Genomic DNA, 16,631 nt, shown 5'->3' on the forward strand with positions numbered 1-16,631 from the left:
CGCGCCGGGGCCGAGGTGGGGGCCCCCTCTCAGGAGCTCGTTTCTGCTCTCGCAGCGGGGATGCCGCCCTGGTCGATGTCACCGCAGCTCTGGAGACCGAGTCCGCCAACGGAAAGGACCCCCTGGTAGGTGGCGGCGGGCAGCCGGGGCTCGCTGGGAGAGGCCCGGGCCACGGGGGTGAGTTCTGCGGAGCGGGGGCAGGCGGAGAACGCGAGAGCGCCCGAAGCTGAACGCGCAGCCCCTCGGCGAGGGTGCTGCCTGGCCGCCCGGCGCCGCGATTCGCTTCTTGCAGCGGAGCAGCCCTCGTGGTGGGGTCTGCGCGGGTCTGCGGGAGCTGGGGATCCTGGACTCGGAGACTGTCCTTCCCTCTCGTGGGTCGTTGCAGGCTGAGGTTGAGGCTTATCCTTGGGATGCCTCTTCACCAGGCTGCGAGCACCTCTCCCTCCTCCCATTCACCTGTCCCGCTCGCCCCGCTCACCACCAGCACGTTTTCCCAAAGGATTCTTATTTGGTAGTGATCTGGTGTCTTTGCACAGACGGCAGGGGAGGTGCGAAGGCATGAGATAGCCACAGGTTGTACGTGGTGTAGAAAAAGGGCAAGTGGAGAGTTTTTCTTCAGAATATAAGATGTTTCTATTTACCAAACAGATGTCTGGCGATGCCTGACGTTTTAGGACTAATAAGCATCCTCAGTTTTCCAAGATTACTGAGTCGGGGTAAGACGATGACATAGAAGGTGAGAAGGTAGTTATTCAAAAAACAAAATCTGAACACGTTCCTGTGGCTCAGGCGAGAAGGAGTTTCTATCCTGCTAGCTCCAGCTTTAGTTCTTTAAAGGATTATTTTGGAAGTTAAATCCTCACCCATCTGACTAGTTCTAACTAACTGAATCTATGGAATAGTTCCCGCTCGCTCGCAGCATGGCTGTGTATTAGGTGAAAAAAAACCTTATTCCCTCTAAATTCTCCTGTCTTGACAGGTTACTGCACAAAACTTCTTTCCTGTCTGATTCAGTCAATCTTTAAGCCAGTCCAAGTTTGCTGATCTGCTCTGGTTGCAGGAAGCTGCCGGGGACAGCTCCGAAGTCTTGGATGCTCAGGCAGGCTCAGTGGATGAAGAGAACGGACGGCAGCTTGGGAAAAAAAAACTTATTCCCTCTAAATTCTCCTGTCTTGACAGGTTACTGCACAAAACTTCTTTCCTGTCTGATTCAGTCAATCTTTAAGCCAGTCCAAGTTTGCTGATCTGCTCTGGTTGCAGGAAGCTGCCGGGGACAGCTCCGAAGTCTTGGATGCTCAGGCAGGCTCAGTGGATGAAGAGAACGGACGGCAGCTTGGAGAGATAGAGCTGCAGTGTGGAATCTGTACAAAGTGGTTCACAGCAGACACGTTTGGCATTGACACTACGTACGTAAGCTCAGGTTCATGCTGGGCATGAAACTTTGGTTAGCAAAAATGGAAGTATTTAGAGTGTAAATTCCTAAGGACCAGGACCCTGTCCGGGTCCTTGGGCACCTGGAAACCGGTGTGTTATGTAAATAACAAAAGCTTTACCCAACACAGCAGGAAGTGTTCATGTTCGTACATTTCAACTTTAAAAAAATCTTTGTCCAGACCTCAGGACTGTGAGAGCCACCCTTGGACTTAGTGCCTTAGAGGCCTGTAAACGTTATTTGAAAAGCAGAGAGAATTCAACAGACACTTTCAGTTGGCGAGAACAAAAAACAAAATCTTCCTGTAAGTGAAAAGTAAATTCAGCTTGCTTTCTAGAACCTATGTGGGACTGACCTTAGGCTTACTAAAAACTTAACTTCTTTTGGTTGCATTTTGTCCCTAAAAAGTACTCTAGGCTTCCAATTAAAATTAATTGATTCAGCTGGAGCTCCTTGTCCAGAGCTTCTGGGTTGTTGTCTCTTATTTTGCTGAATGAATTTCAGGACTTCTCTAAAACAAGAAGATGACACTTAGCTTGCTTACACTTTTCTCAAAAGCTTTGTGGCTTTTCTTGATGCGCAGATAAACCTAATTGGATGAAAATATAATTGAACCTGCAAGATGTTTCTGGTTCTGGAGAGAGAGAATAATTAATTTCTTAACCTGGAATAATTAACTTCTTAACCCAATGTAGTAAAGAATAATTAATTTCTTAACCTGATGTAGCAAGTAAGGTGTACACCAGAACTTACAAATCAGCGTGCTCTTTTCCAGATCATGTCTGCCTTTCATGACCAACTACAGTTTCCATTGCAATGTTTGCCATCACAGTGGGAACACATATTTCTTAAGAAAACAAGCAAGTAAGTGTAAAAGCACATTCGCTGACATTTTGCGCAAGATAACCCTAGCGGCTTCATTTTATCTGAAGTCGGTGGGAGGGTTCTGCTGAAGCTCTTCAAAAATGACCAAAAAAATCCCATATTAGCAACAAGCATGTGCGGCTTTTTCTAAAAATGCTTTGCCGTTTTGCTAGTAAGTTAGTTATTAAGATGGTGGAAGTCTGCTGTTTAGCGAGGGCTGCTGAGTTAGGACAGAACTTGTGAGGGTTTTACTGTTACTCAAGCTAGCGTGGCTGCTGTGTGGTTAGTAACTGCTGTGTACACGGGTGTATGTTTGATCTTCCCCATGAAGTGTAATTCTAGCTTTGGTATATTCTTACTTTTTAAGATCTCAAGGAAATGTGCCTTAGTGCTCTGGCCAACTTAACGTGGCAGTCGAGGACACAAGATGAGCACCCGAAAACGATGTTCTCAAAAGATAAGGTATGGCTGTTACAAAAATCATCACGGATTTACATAAGCTGTGATTTCAGTGAAGAGCAAGTTGGAACAAATACTGGCAGCGAGGCTTTCAGACCCACACTGTTAAGACTCAAGTTTATTTTATTTTTTTACAGGATATTATCCCATTTATTGATAAATACTGGGAGTGTATGACAACTCGACAGAGACCTGGGAAAATGACTTGGCCTAATAATATTGTCAAAACCATGGTAAGTATTTGGAGTTAAATTCATGGAGGGTTTTCTGCGAATGGTACAGTTGTCTGCTGTCGTGTTCGCTGAGGTCTGGACTTAGAGCTAAATGGTGAAGATTCTAATACTTCTTATGTAGTATGTACACCAACTACATATTGATAGTAAATACTATGATTTAAACACTTGTTAATGAACTTGATATGATCTTACCCTGTGTAACTTAAACTCCTTCTCTATTTTAGTGTAAAGAAAGAGATGTGTTCTTGGTGAAGGAGCATCCGGACCCAGGGAGTAAAGACCCAGAAGAAGATTACCCCAAATTTGGGCTACTAGACCAAGTATGTGACTAGAGATGGAAGGAAAGTGTGCCGTGGGGAGTTGGGAGGAAGGAGGGGGGTTTCTTTTTGCCGGTGGCTTATACTCAGTCAAATGAGCAGAACTTAGCCAAGTCACGCTGTGAGCCTGCGTTGTGCCAAGCGATGCGCTGGAGTGCTCCAGCACCTGGAAGTGCCGGGTTCAGGCTTTGAGTGGTAAGTTTGACCGAGTCTATGCATCAGATTTTTTTATCTCTTTCAGGATCTTGCCAATATTGGTCCTGCATATGATAACCAGAAACAGAACAATGCTGTATCCACAAGCGGAAGCTTAAATGGCAAGTTCTTTAATTAGGCGGTTTTTGAATATTTGGGACTAAGCTGTATTTTCCCAGTCCTATAGCTGGGCCTCTGTGCAGTTACGTCGGTTGAGATGCTGCACTTAAACCTGTCGTGTGAACCGAAGTTATGCTTATTATGTTCGAAACACGTTCAGCCAGTCATACCATGCCTTTCTGTAGAGATAGATTGATTTTTACCTTCTTGTGAAGGTTCAGCGCTTTTCTTCATGGCGGCCAGCTAAATCAAGATGCTTGCAAGAAAGCTGGGCTTGTCAGTCGTCTTCCATAATGGTTTTAATTTACCTACTTGTATTGTTCAGATTTTCTGTTTCTCTCACTCTGAGATTGGAAAGTAGTTGGGGAAGGTGTATATTATTCCTTATAATCACTGTTTGCATTTTCCTGTCGTTCCTTTTTGCGGAACGACAGCTGTGCTAACAGCTTTGCCTAGCTCGCTGAGATTACTTACAGTAATCTTACTGTAGTCATATTAATTGCCAATGAGATTTCTTTGTGTGCAAGGCTACACCGTTCTATACTAAACACATTCAAATAGTATCTAACAGGAGGTGTTTTGGGCTTTTTAAAACAGGGTTATTGATACCTAAGGCCGCGTTGTCTCAATTTCATGCACGGGTTGTTTCTTATTTAATTTCTGGAAGATTGACAAATATGTGGTGCCACTTCTGTTCTTACAGGTGGAGCCTCTTTGGGAGGTGAATATTTACCTTTCAGCTTCTAAAACTTAAGTATTATTGTTTGCAAAGCTTTTTTGCTCAATTATCTTAGAAGCTAAAGTCAATTAAAAGTCAAAAGCGTGCCCTGATGTGATTGCAATAATAGTTTAATACAAAACAACAATTTCACTTTTTAATCTTTAGCAGTTAGAAGCTTTTAATTATCATATTCTGCCCCACTTGACTGGTTTAAAGTTTTATTTTCACTTATGTTTGTTTTTACTTTGTATGATTTGACCTGATATTATTGTAGTTTTAAATCTTGATGCCTAAATAAGTGGTCTGAATCTGTGAGCTGGTATGATATTGTCATTACTTGTTTGCCTAAACAATCACGAACTGGAGAGCCTAAATGTTTATCTGCACTAAAGCTAGCAAGTGCAGTTGAGATCATGTCATGTTTGTGCAGAATATGGTATTCCTTCAACGGTTTGAATCCCTTGCACCGTAAGGGGAATGCTGATAATTTAAAAGCTGACTATTTTCAATTACGACACAATATGCGGTTTGTAAAGGTGTTTATCTACAGTACATTAAAAAATTCTATAGTTTTCCTTGTAAATCAACAGTGATCTTTGAAATAGTGTAACAATAACATGCATATACAATTTAATGTATTAAAATGTTACACTGATATTAATGTGATTACATTTGACATGTAGCTTTTCCTATACTTATAGTTTTACTTATGAGTAAAAATTGGGTGCTGTGATACAAAATGATACGCTGTTCAATCGTAGTACTGATTTTGGTAATACTGAAGAGAAACACCTCTGCTTTTCATTTTTCCTCAACTTAGGTGTATTTTATTTTATAGATGGAAATTTAATGTTAAGTGCTTATTGCTTATTGGTGTCAGAGTGTTTCTCCAGCATAGTGTGTCACTGGGATGATGACTTTGCTTAAACTCAGATAGTGTGTGCTCTAGGTTGGGTTTTCTGCTACTTTCGCAGAAATAAACTTGAACTGTGACTGGAATCTCCATGAAAGCAAATAATAATGCTTTTGAAGTGGATCCCAGTGCTGCTGTCTGTAGATCTTTTGATGACAAAAAAGATTCTTAATTCTCACCTTAAAAGCTTGAGTTGAGCTCATTTTGTTGGTAAATCTCACTTAGCTTCCACTCTAAATTTAGACATTTCAAAAGTTGACTAGAAGCTACATAAAAGCTCTGGATTTTGCAATGCTCATTTTCAATAAGGTCTGTTTCACATGTAACTGTGGAAGAAGGTACTTGAGCTCGTGAACTGATTTTCATTTGGCTGCTTCTGCCCCTTTCTGTTTGTGGAGATTCCATGCTCACGGGCTCTCTCTGATCATCAGCTGCTTAATATGCCGTGGTTTCTGTGTTAAGGGGGAATTGCTGCAGGAGGCAGTGGGAAGGGACGGGGAGCGAAGCGCAAGCAGCAAGACGGAGGGACCACGGGAACAGCCAAGAAAACCAGAAGGTAAGAGGAAAGATGATGCGGTGGCACAGTGATGAGCATCTGTAGCGAGGTGTTGTACGCTAGTCAGGGGGACAGCTTTACTTCTCATGCCTGAAGCTGCCTCCCGCCTGTCTCTGCCCTTGGTAGATTTATGGGGAATCATGCCGTAACCCTGTGATGTTATCGATAGGGTTCGATAGGATATCGATGTTCACATGCTAGAAATTATTTGAAATAGATGAGTATACGCTCATTTCGCGCAGACTCTTGGAAGCAAGCGGTGTGCAGGCCGTGAGCACTGCAGGTACACCTCTGTAAGAGGTTGTCCTGGGTTGACTTGTGACTGAACCGTAGCCACCGTGAGATGCCAACCTGTAGTTTTTGTGTTTCACAGTGACCCGTTGTTTTCCGCTCAGCGCTTACCACCCCACGGTTACCCTTTGGAACACCCCTTTAATAAAGATGGATATCGTTACATCTTGGCTGAGCCTGACCCCCACGCACCTGACCCAGAAAAATTGGAGCTAGACTGTTGGGCAGGAAAGCCTATTCCTGGGGACCTCTACAGAGCCTGCCTGTATGAACGAGTCCTCCTAGCACTGCACGACCGAGGTACAAAGCTTGCTAATCGTATGCAAGTTGTATAGCCAGCTCCTCTTACGAGGGGCCATCTTCCGTAACCTCACGTTACCGGTTATAGAAGTTTCAGACATAATTGCTTTAAGGGGTGCAAATGTTAAATCCACTCCTGTATGTTCACTTGCCTTTTGACATCGCCGCACATCAGAAATCACAAATGAACCGCTTGTACCATCTTCTCTGATCTACCGCAGCTCCTCAGTTAAAGATTTCTGATGACAGACTGACTGTTATCGGCGAGAAGGGCTATTCAATGGTACGAGCCTCGCATGGAGTGCGGAAAGGAGCGTGGTACTTCGAAATATCCATGGATGAGATGCCTCCAGACACAGCTGCCAGATTAGGCTGGTCACAGCCATTAGGTAAATAATTTTACCAAATATATTTGTTAGCAGTGGATTCCAGCTGGTTCCTAGATCTCTTTCCCCAGTAATTTAGACCTAAGGAGGGTAAGTCATGTTCAGCTTGCCCGTTTCTTCGCTGCTTTTCTTAAGGGGAAACTCTTCCTGCAGGTGATCTGAACTGTGCAGAACTGCAGTACGGGTGGATCCTTTATGCTGTTGCATGCTTGGCCTTGCTTAACACTGTAGTCAATGCGTTTTTACTAATGGCAGTCGTATTTGTTAACTGAATGTAATTACTGTTCCAAAACTTGAAGTGGGACACACAGAGGTGCTCCTGCTACACATGTTCATGAAGAAACGTTGGTTTCCGCAGGGAACCTCCAGGCGCCTCTGGGATATGACAAGTTCAGTTACTCCTGGCGCAGCAAAAAGGGAACAAAGTTTCACCAGTCGATAGGGAAACACTATTCATCTGGCTATGGACAGGGTGATATACTGGGATTTTACATCAGTCTTCCAGAAGATACTGAGACTGCCAAATCACTGCCTGACACTTACAAAGATAAGGTGAGGTGTGGAGTTCACTATCGGATTAAGTGTTGGCTAGGTGGACAAGTGGAAAACAGGTTGCTCTAGCCTCATTTTTGCCCCCTTTGAGTGCGTCCTTTCCATCCTACCTCTGGGTACCACTGTGGTTCATAGCGGAGAGGTCCAAAGCGTTGATCTCAAGACAACAAAATACCCAGAACCACCCAGAGGTTCTGCAAGGGAAGCCTCTGCATGGACTGCTGAACGAGATTGCCCACATCTCGTTTCATCTTCTCTTCCCCTCCCGGTTCTCAAATATTTGAGATGTGTGGATCACTCTTCAAGGGTACTCTGACACAACAGGCACGCCTATCCCAGAACAGGGCTCCTGTAGGTCTGCCGTTCTTTAACGTGTCACTAAAGGTAACAGTTTTTCTGGCTTACTTCTGAAGTGGTTGTTTTCTAATATTTCAGGCTTTGATCAAATTCAAAAGCTACTTGTACTTTGAAGAGAAGGACTTTGTGGACAAAGCAGAGAAGAGCCTAAAGCAAGCACCCGGAAGCCAGGTAAGTAAGTTAGGTGTTGGTAGGTGGAGGGTGTGGAACTTCAGGGAGAGTGGAGAGCCTGCCGAGACTGGCTTATTGTATGCATTAATCACTTGCATTTAATGAGCACAAAGGGAGGCCAGTCATCATTAGTTCTTCATCAAAAACAAGAATGCTTTTATTAAAGCAACAATAACTGTGAACTCAGCAAACCAGCTGCGCCCTTTGCTTGTAACATTATTGCTGTCACTTAAGTAATTGTCTGGCATCGGGTAAAGGGGAGCGTAGGTTAAGCTGCCTCTTGAGGATTGCTTTGTAGTTTAAGGTCATGAAAGTTAGCATCAATGGAAAAAACCTCTTCATTTTTCTTTTCAGATAATATTCTTCAAGAATGGTGCCAGCCAAGGAATTGCCTTTAAAGACATCTTTGAAGGAGTTTATTTTCCTGCTATTTCTTTGTACAAAGGCTGCACAGTAAGTAACATCTTTGAAAGATAATTCCTAGGTCCATCATGGGTTTAGTAATGCATAGAGCGTGGGCACTCTGGGAGCGTGTCAAGCAAGTGAAGCAACTCTGGAACAATGCTGCTGTTCACTTGTGTGATGTAACTATCAAACCGCTGAACGAACGCTCTCATTTCTTGCCAAGGATGTTCGTTCATGTGGTCTTGCATGGGGTGCAGGTAGGCTCAGGAGCAGGAGGGGATGAGGACTGCAGACTAAAGAAACTTGCCTGTTTTTTTTGGATCTAACAAAAATGTGTCTTCCACAGGTTTCTATAAACTTTGGGCCGTATTTCAAGTATCCACCTAGAGATATCACTTATCGTCCGGTAAGTAATAACTGAAGCTTTTTACCCCACACTTTGTGATAGCCTCACAGTATTTAAACAGAAGGTGGTTGAGATTTTGTTGTGGTGGTGGGAGTTGATTTTTACCAAGCCTGTATCTGTCCTCTTCAGTCTTTGTACTTGGATAGTGTAGCCAAAAGGATTGCATTTAAAAATATTTAAGGACAGATAGCCTAACAAATAACTTAGCTAAATTTTAACTAAATAGTAGATGCTGTCTTGTTCCTCTTGACAGATTAAAGTCCCTGTTCTTGCCTGTGTTAGCCTCTTTTATCAGTAAGAGGGCTGAATTCTTGTTTAAGGAAACACTTGGAAATCCCCCCCCCACTAATGTTTTCAGGAGGGAAACAGTCCTGAAATGCTGCTGTACAACAGGGCTAGTCACTCTTTGTCCTGAGCCTGTGCTTCGTGACTCGAGCTAACTGTCTTTCGTGCCCTTTGCAGATGAGTGACATGGGCTGGGGTGCTGTCGTGGAGCACACGCTGGCAGATGTACTGTATCATGTAGAGACGGAAGTTGACGGAAGACGAAGTCCGCCCTGGGAGCCGTAAACAAAGCAGGCGGCGTAGCGGTAACGAAAATGACACAGCGGGTATCCAGTCAAGTGGTTTTTATTATAGAGGAACATGCATCACTCAGAGCAATCAGCCAACGAGCAAACAAACAAGCTGAAGCCAACGCAGCTCTTGATGGCAGGCGTTAATGTATATTTGTTACCTGCTGAAGAGTCGTGCCCTACCACTATGCTGGAGTCTAAGTGAATGCAGTTCTGGTATATATTGTATTTGTGGGCATCTCTTGGAGTCTTCAGTAACTCTTACCGTGTAGCTAGCTGAAGAAGCAAGTATTGTGTTGAGGTAACTTCTCATGTGATGTACCTGGGTTGTAACGGTCATTTGTTCAGTGAGAGCAGGCTGGAGTTGGACCTACCTGCTGCATTACACTTGCAGAAGCAACGTTGACACTTCTGTGCAACTGTGTTTTGGCTAATTGTAAACAACAGCTTCCAGCCAGAAGGATTGTGTTGTAACAAGACTACTGCATGTAAGACAATTTGGGCTTCTGTCCAAACCGTATTTTTTTCCCCACAAACTGGAAACCAGTTTAAAAATAAAGGCTTTAACTCTTACTTTTTTTTTGTCTTGTGATTTGTTACGAATGAGATTTAAACTCAGAGTAGCTACGCTTTAGAGAGATCTCAAGCTGAAGATCTCCTCCTGCTCACTGCATTGACAAGTTATACAGGGCCTCCTGCCGATGATCATCGTTGCAGAGCTTTCAGTGAATAAATAATTTGACACTTTGTCAAAAATAAATTAGAGCTGCTGCACTGGGGGGAGAAGGGAATAAAAGTTTTAGGTAAGTAAGTAGGAAGTGCTGTGTTTGTGTTTTGGGGGAAGGAGGAGAATAAAACTTGAGGTTAAGTCCTGCCTCTGAGCATGTGCTGGTCCTCCTGCCTTCCCAGTCAGGTTTCCGGGACCTCCCTACCAACTAATTAGCCAAGGCCTTTAATAATAGATACCATTAATTAAAGCTTTATTTATTGAAACTAATTTGTTAGGGAGGCTGCAGGGGCCTGACTGGGCCAGTGCACGCTCGTTATGCAAATGCAGGGCCAAAAATTTGAGGGAAGTCCTGCCCCTGCGTCCACACTAATGACAGTTTCAATAAATAAATAAAGCTTTATTTATTTATTGAAACTGTGTGTTAATTAGTGGTGTCTGCTATTAAGGGCCTTGGCTAATTAGCACAGGCTGTAGTTAAATTGTGCCTGACTTACCCCATTACGAGATTCCCTACTTTACCCCTGAATGAAGCATTACAACACTAGTCCGTGCGGTCAGCAGTTCACAGCCACCGTCCGGGCCAGCCGCTCCCGAAGGTGGTTGGCAAAGTCAACCTGCGTCTGGGACAGAACCTGGTTGATGATGGTCTTCGGCAGCCAGCCCTGGAGGGGAGCGGATACAGCCCGTGAGCGGAACTTGCCTCGAATGCAAATCCTGCTTCTACCTGGACATGTTTGCTGCAGAACTGAACTTACCTTCAGGTCAATGCTGAGAAGCCATATTAGCTTGGTTTGCGAAGGACTGCCGGGCAGCGGGCGCAGGATCATGCACGTGGGACCGTTCTCAGCTCTGTAAGAGGACAGGAGCGCACGTGTTAGAAAGCAACGTCTGACTTCGCCTCAAAATTACAGCCGTGCTGAAGCACTTTGCAGTTCCTGCTACTGAGACAAACCTAATGACTCTGAGCCCATACTAAAAGCTGGTGTGCGAATCCGACTCATTAAACACCCGGTAAGTGAATGCAAAAAAGGTGATTACCTTACAAATCCTTCCTGTTCTGGCATAGCCCCGTATTTTGTGGACATGCCGGCCAGGACACAGGTGGAGCCACGTCTCTTAGAGCACCGGACGCTCACGAAGTCCCGTGGTCCGACAATGTTACCGGGGGTAGCGGCCGCCTTCTCGTGGGTGATGACTGTGTCCTTTCCAATCTTCTGGAGAATCTAGACAGTTTAGAATTAAAATGTTAATTTGAGGTATTTACTGCAAACATAGCTAAAAGCTAGCTTTGATTACTGTGTATTCAAATACACGCTCTTACTAAAACTCAATGCTTATAGTGAGAAAAATTGCAAATATGCTCTTCATCCCAGAACACAGAACATTTGTTTTCAACACCTGAAAAGGGAAGGTGTTTCTCTTATTCCAGACAACCTGTGGAATAGCAAAATGCTCTTCTCTGCACGTCGGGGTACCGTGCTATTTCTCCTCCAGTAACAGTACAAATTTAACAACAGAGCTGGCCCGCTACCTCGCGAGGGCATTCCCTACAGAATAAGTAGCACACAACCCTCCATCCACAGACAAGCTGTTACAGAGTCACTTCTGCTGCAGCAGCAATCTGATTACTGCAGAACAAGCTCTACGTCTGCAGTAGGGAGCAGACAAGATAAAGTCTGGCTTCTCATTTCCCGAAGAACGTGTGGAGAAATCCCCGTGCTCCTGCTGCGATGGGCAAAGCGATTCTTCGGCCCTTCTGACGCCAGACAAAGCAGCACGCGTGTGTGAACCCCTGGCTGAGACAGGTCTGACATGCGCTTCCTACCTTGACTTCTCTGACGTTGGGATTCCAGTCTCCCATCTGCTCCATGTTGTCCACCAGCTCGCTGTACACTGTGTCCAGGGGCTGGTCCACCACCACCTCCAGTCGGAACACCCTGCCCACGTCCGGGAGCACCTTGCTCTGCACTTTGTCTCCGTTATCCTGGGAGAGGGGAAGGCAGAATTAACATCACAAATATTTACAGGAGGACCGTGTCATTCTGCTGCAGAGCGGAGCACCTACCACCACCGTCTCCGTCTTCCAGCCGTCCTGGTCCCCGAGGATGCTGAGCGATTTCTGGAGGGCTTCCTCTCCTTGCTTGATGTAAGACATTTCCAGTCCGGGAGCCCTTGCTCTGCACTTTGTCTCCGTTATCCTGGGAGAGGGGAAGGCAGAATTAACATCACAAATATTTACAGGAGGACCGTGTCATTCTGCTGCAGAGCGGAGCACCTACCACCACCGTCTCCGTCTTCCAGCCGTCCTGGTCCCCGAGGATGCTGAGCGATTTCTGGAGGGCTTCCTCTCCTTGCTTGATGTAAGACATTTCCATCTCGCTGAAGGGCTTCTCCTCCAGCCTTGAGCCTGCACGGGATCGGACAAAAACAGGAGCGAGCGTAAGAACACTGCACAGTTGACTAACGCATCGTAACACCAGATAAGCTTTATCTACATCAAATACATTTCTCCGTGCCCAGGGATTGGGGAAGTAAACTCAATTCCCACCGCTTGCCTGCCTTCGCCGTTTGTTTAGCAAAAGCACAGGCGACCCACGAGCAGGTTTTCCTCCAACCACTCTCCCGAGCCCTGACACGTGACGGTCACCACCCAGCAGAAAGGGCCAGACCCCCCCATCTGCCCGTCACTTACTGAGCAAGGAGCTCCTTCTGCGAACCTGGTTAATCCACGTGCTGGGTCCCGTGCCACGGCAGGCGAGCTTGCTCAGCTCCTGGCTGATGGCGACAGCGGCCTGTCTTCTCAGACCTGAGAGCAGAGAGCGTGTTACTCACCAGCTGCAGAGGGTTTGCTGGGCTTTGCTCTTTTTTTTGCAATTTAAACATGCAACATTGAAAAAGCCTCTGCTTGCCTCCTTTTACCTGCTACCTTCGCTGAAGCCCCTACAGGCACAGAGAGCAGCTGACTGCCGTTGCACTGCTCTGGGACAGAAGCTGTCCTACACAACCTGGGCTTTGCTCCAGGTCTGAGCCACGCAGCACGCGAGGAGCAGACGACAGTCGTAAAAATACCGAGGAGCAATCATGCGGGTGCCCAGGAAAGGCCATAGGAAATGGAGTACAAGAATACAAAATCCTCGCAGCCAGCAGGAGTGTTGCCTATAGCTACCCTCCGCGTTCGGCAATGGCACACAGCCATCCCTCTCGGACCCCAGAAATAGGTCTGGTGGCAAAATGGGTGGTGGAGACAGTAAAACGTGAAACCCAGAAAGCAACAGGGCATGGGGTGGGGAGAGCATCCCCGGAGACCCCAGCCTCCTCCCACCCTGTGAGCCCTGCTGGCGCTGCCCACTGCAGGCAGCCCGCGGAGAGGGGCTCCCCCAGCCCCGCGTCCTGGCCCCCTGGCCCCTCACCGGTCATGTTGCGCAGGTGCCGGTAGGAGATGGCGGCGCAGAGCTTGAACGTTGCGGGCAGCATCTCCCTAGTCAGGCAGGAGCCGTTGGCTCTCTGTGGCGAGCGCTCCTCTGCCCCAGCCCTCCGGGCGCTCGGCCTTAAATACGCCCGCTGAAGGATGCTGGCTTGTCAGCAGGGAGATAAGAGCCATCACTTACGGCAGGGCCCTGGGGGCCAAGGCCAGACCCGGCTCCTCGCGCATCTGCTGGGGGCCGCGGGTCACCCCCAGCGCGTCCGGCGAGCAGATGCACGCACATGGGCGGGTACATGCTTGTACACCGTGCTGGCACGACGGAGCCCGGCCAGCCCCCACCCGCAGTCCAGCCACGGGGGGCACAGGCAGCTCCCGCAGCGAGAGGAGGGCAGGAGACCAAGGCACAGCCTCCCTGCCCAGCTCGTACGGTGCTTTGCAGGCGACCCCTGTGCCAGGGGCAAACCGCGCTGCACATGGACCTGGGGTCCACGGCACGGCTGCCCCTGCACGGATCATCAGCCACGGATAACAACGGATAACAATCAATTCTGACAGGTAACAACAGATAATGGTGGATAACAACAGACAGTAACAGATAACAACGGATAACGATGGACAACACCATCTCACAGCACAACCACCCCAGAATAACCGGAGCCAGGCTCAGCCCAACCTCAGCTAACGCCGGACACAAGAACGGGGCAGCCTGTCCCCCCGCCCGGGGACCAGACCCCAGCACAGAGCCCTCGCTGTGGTGACACGTTAAAGCCCCAGTGCACAAGGCCAAACCCCGCAGGCAGAGCGGGACCTCCCAGCACTGCTGGCACCCGAGAACGTGCGTGGGACCGGCGGGCACCTGGGATGGCTGTGCACGGCAGGGCAGCACTGGGGATGCTTTATGCACATCGCATGGACAAGAATGTTTCGGACAGCGCGCAGCCCTCCCTTTTGCCCCACAGAGCCCCGCGCCAACACAGCCTGTCTTCCAGCCTATATAAAGTTGAATATTAAGTATACTAAGCCGCTGAGCCTGGGGCTGGGAGCGAGGGGCAGCCCCCGTACCTCCCCCAGAGGCTGGTTTATCTGCCACAGGGCTGGGAGCGGTGGGTAACGGCAGAGCAGCGATAACACTCAAGGATGAAATGACATTTCTGGGATGAGTTACGGCCCCAGAGACCAGCGCTCCCAAGAACCCGTGAATCACCAGCTGCTTCCTTTGACGTCAGCCCCTGCACCCTCCTGCGGGGAACCTGACCTTCCTCCCCGCTGTTGCAACAACTTGGCCAAGGGGGAGGTCAGCCGCTCGCTGTGCCGGCAGCTCGGCCCCAGGGAGCCCCTCGCCTCCCCCATCCTGCCCGCTGAGCCCCTGGAGAGGTGATTTGGGTCCTACCTGCCATCCGGGAACAGTCCCTGCTGCTCCGGCCCTGCTGCTCCCCGGGACGGCTCCTCTCCATCGCCGGGGCTGCTGTTCTCCATCATGTGCAAGAAAAGACACCTCGCATTCACGCCGGCGATGGAGGTGCTGGTGGGACGATGAGGAAGCCAGAAGCTGTGCCATCCCCTTCCCAAATGTTTACTGGGAAATCCCCGCCGCAGCCGTGCTCCCGCTCGCCGACCGGTGCTGCAGTCCCAACGCAGGCGTGATGCCCAGGTCCCTGCCGCACCTCTCCCCCTGGGCTGGGCTTTGTCCACCCGGTCCCCACACGCCTGCACGTGGGGAGAGGAAAAATCAGGAGGGTTTGAAATCCCTGAGCCGCTGCTGGGAGCTCCCAACCCCGCAGCCTGGTGCTCGTGCCAAATGCACGCCGAGCACCAATGGGTCTGTGGTGCCCAGGGAGAGCGGGTGAGACCCTCTGGCAAGGTGCGTAGCCCCCGGCCCCTCACCTTGCCCTGCTGGTGAGGCAGCTGGAGCACCCTGGCCAGGGGACGCAGAACCGGGGACGTGGGTAGCAGGGAGACCCGCTGGCTGCGAACCGGCCAGGACCACTGTTATCCCAGATGGAGCAGCCGCTCCCGGGCACGAGACCTTGGCACAAGGACGTGCTGTTGTTTGTGTGAAGAACCGAAACAGAGCCTGGGCAGAGCCACTCCTCCAGCTCCGGGCTGGGGGGGCTGGAGGGGCACGAGCCCCTCTGTGCCCCTCAGGAGGGGACACGTAGGGACAGTCACGCTGCGCCATGGCACATTAAGGCAAATTCTCCGGGCGGCCAGTCCCCAGAGCGGCACACAGAGACCCACAGCCTGCTGGGAAGCTGTGCCAAAAAGGCATCCGGGCCCCTCAGGAAGGTCTGGTTAACTGGGACACCCCCCCCCTAACGCTCACCGGCTCCCAACACCACCTCAGCATCTCCTCTGGGCGTCCCTTGGGGGTCCCACGCTGTCGCCGTGCTGCTGGGCTGCCTGCTGCGTCCGCTGAGCCTGCGAGGAGAAGGGACGGCAGCCCTCCCGCGGCACCGGGGATGGCACCGGGTGCTGCAGGCATCGGGGACGGGATTTGGGTCCCAGCACCTACCTTGGGCACCAGGAAGGTGCCTCTCCGTCGGGGCAGGAGGGAGCACAGCTGGTCTGGCTGGCTGAGTCCACGCGTGCTCCAGCACAGCTCGCCTGGTCAGGGCAGGATGAGGCCCAGGCCACAGCTTGGACCTGCCCGGACCCACCTGGACCCTTGGGTGATGGTGCCGAGCTGGGCCCTGCCGAGCTGAGGGTGCTGGGGGCAAGGGGGGAGCGCGGCTGCATCCTGCATGCCAGCAAGGGGACACCCAGGAAGATGGCACAGCCCCACTCTGGGACAGGCACCCAGCACCCTCCCACCCATGTCCCGTGGGGGCAGGAGGAGGGAGAAAACACTGGGGGAGGCAAAACAGCCACAAAGGCCCCCGCAGCACCCACTGAGCCCCTGTCCCCCATGAAACACCCCCCACGTCCCCACGCAAAGTCACCACGCGGCTCCGTTTGCAGCTTTTAGCTTAAAAATGTACATCCAGGCGCTCAACGTACAAACATTTACAACTGTTTACAAATGTACAAAACTGGATCGAATGTAAACCAAAGGTGCCGGAGGCAGAGATTCACCGGGGCCCAAAGGCATGGGGGCCCAGGCGCTCGCAGCACGCTCACCTGCAGCACGGCCCCCCCTGCCCACATGCACTGCCCTTGCACACCCATGCACAGTGCCTGCCCCTTGCACACCCACATGCACAGCCCCTTGCACGCCCACGTGC

General features: G+C 49.5%; 3 protein-coding genes across 4 annotated transcripts in view; 1 reads left to right on the forward strand and 2 right to left on the reverse strand.

Annotated features, from left to right (window-relative positions):
• Positions 1 to 1,260: 1,260 nt before the first annotated feature.
• ASH2L (ASH2 like histone lysine methyltransferase complex subunit) lies at positions 1,261 to 9,827 on the forward strand. 2 transcript variants are annotated; one of them, XM_009276669.2, is made up of 15 exons: positions 1,261 to 1,406; positions 2,208 to 2,296; positions 2,664 to 2,758; positions 2,893 to 2,988; positions 3,216 to 3,311; positions 3,550 to 3,625; positions 4,327 to 4,344; positions 5,720 to 5,813; positions 6,187 to 6,404; positions 6,626 to 6,793; positions 7,149 to 7,342; positions 7,778 to 7,870; positions 8,225 to 8,323; positions 8,622 to 8,681; positions 9,144 to 9,827. In XM_009276669.2, exons 2-15 carry the CDS (start codon positions 2,224 to 2,226, stop codon positions 9,249 to 9,251), a joined length of 1,488 nt encoding a protein of 495 aa, XP_009274944.1. In that variant the 5' UTR covers positions 1,261 to 1,406; positions 2,208 to 2,223; the 3' UTR covers positions 9,252 to 9,827. The 2 variants fall into 2 exon arrangements, with proteins under 2 accessions (XP_009274944.1, XP_009275085.1); XM_009276810.2 differs by lacking the exon at positions 4,327 to 4,344.
• Positions 9,828 to 10,540: 713 nt separating this feature from the next.
• On the reverse strand, positions 10,541 to 13,460 carry STAR (steroidogenic acute regulatory protein). Its single transcript, XM_009280147.1, has 7 exons — positions 13,397 to 13,460; positions 12,679 to 12,792; positions 12,266 to 12,393; positions 11,812 to 11,970; positions 11,025 to 11,209; positions 10,742 to 10,835; positions 10,541 to 10,648 (listed from the first exon to the last, which is right to left on the reverse strand). The coding sequence occupies exons 1-7, from the start codon at positions 13,458 to 13,460 to the stop codon at positions 10,541 to 10,543; spliced, it is 852 nt and encodes a 283-aa protein (XP_009278422.1).
• Positions 13,461 to 13,590: 130 nt separating this feature from the next.
• LOC103899707 (G protein-coupled receptor kinase 5-like) overlaps positions 13,591 to 16,631 on the reverse strand; it is an 11,374-nt gene continuing 8,333 nt past the window's right edge. The window contains exon 14 of the mRNA XM_009280253.1: positions 13,591 to 13,856. Within this exon, the coding sequence (XP_009278528.1) occupies positions 13,591 to 13,856 (266 nt within the window). The remainder of the gene's footprint in view (positions 13,857 to 16,631) is intronic.

The sequence above is a fragment of the Aptenodytes forsteri genome, unplaced genomic scaffold, assembly GCF_000699145.1.
Source record: "Aptenodytes forsteri isolate BGI_AS27 unplaced genomic scaffold, ASM69914v1 Scaffold298, whole genome shotgun sequence".
Lineage (NCBI taxonomy): Eukaryota > Metazoa > Chordata > Aves > Sphenisciformes > Spheniscidae > Aptenodytes > Aptenodytes forsteri.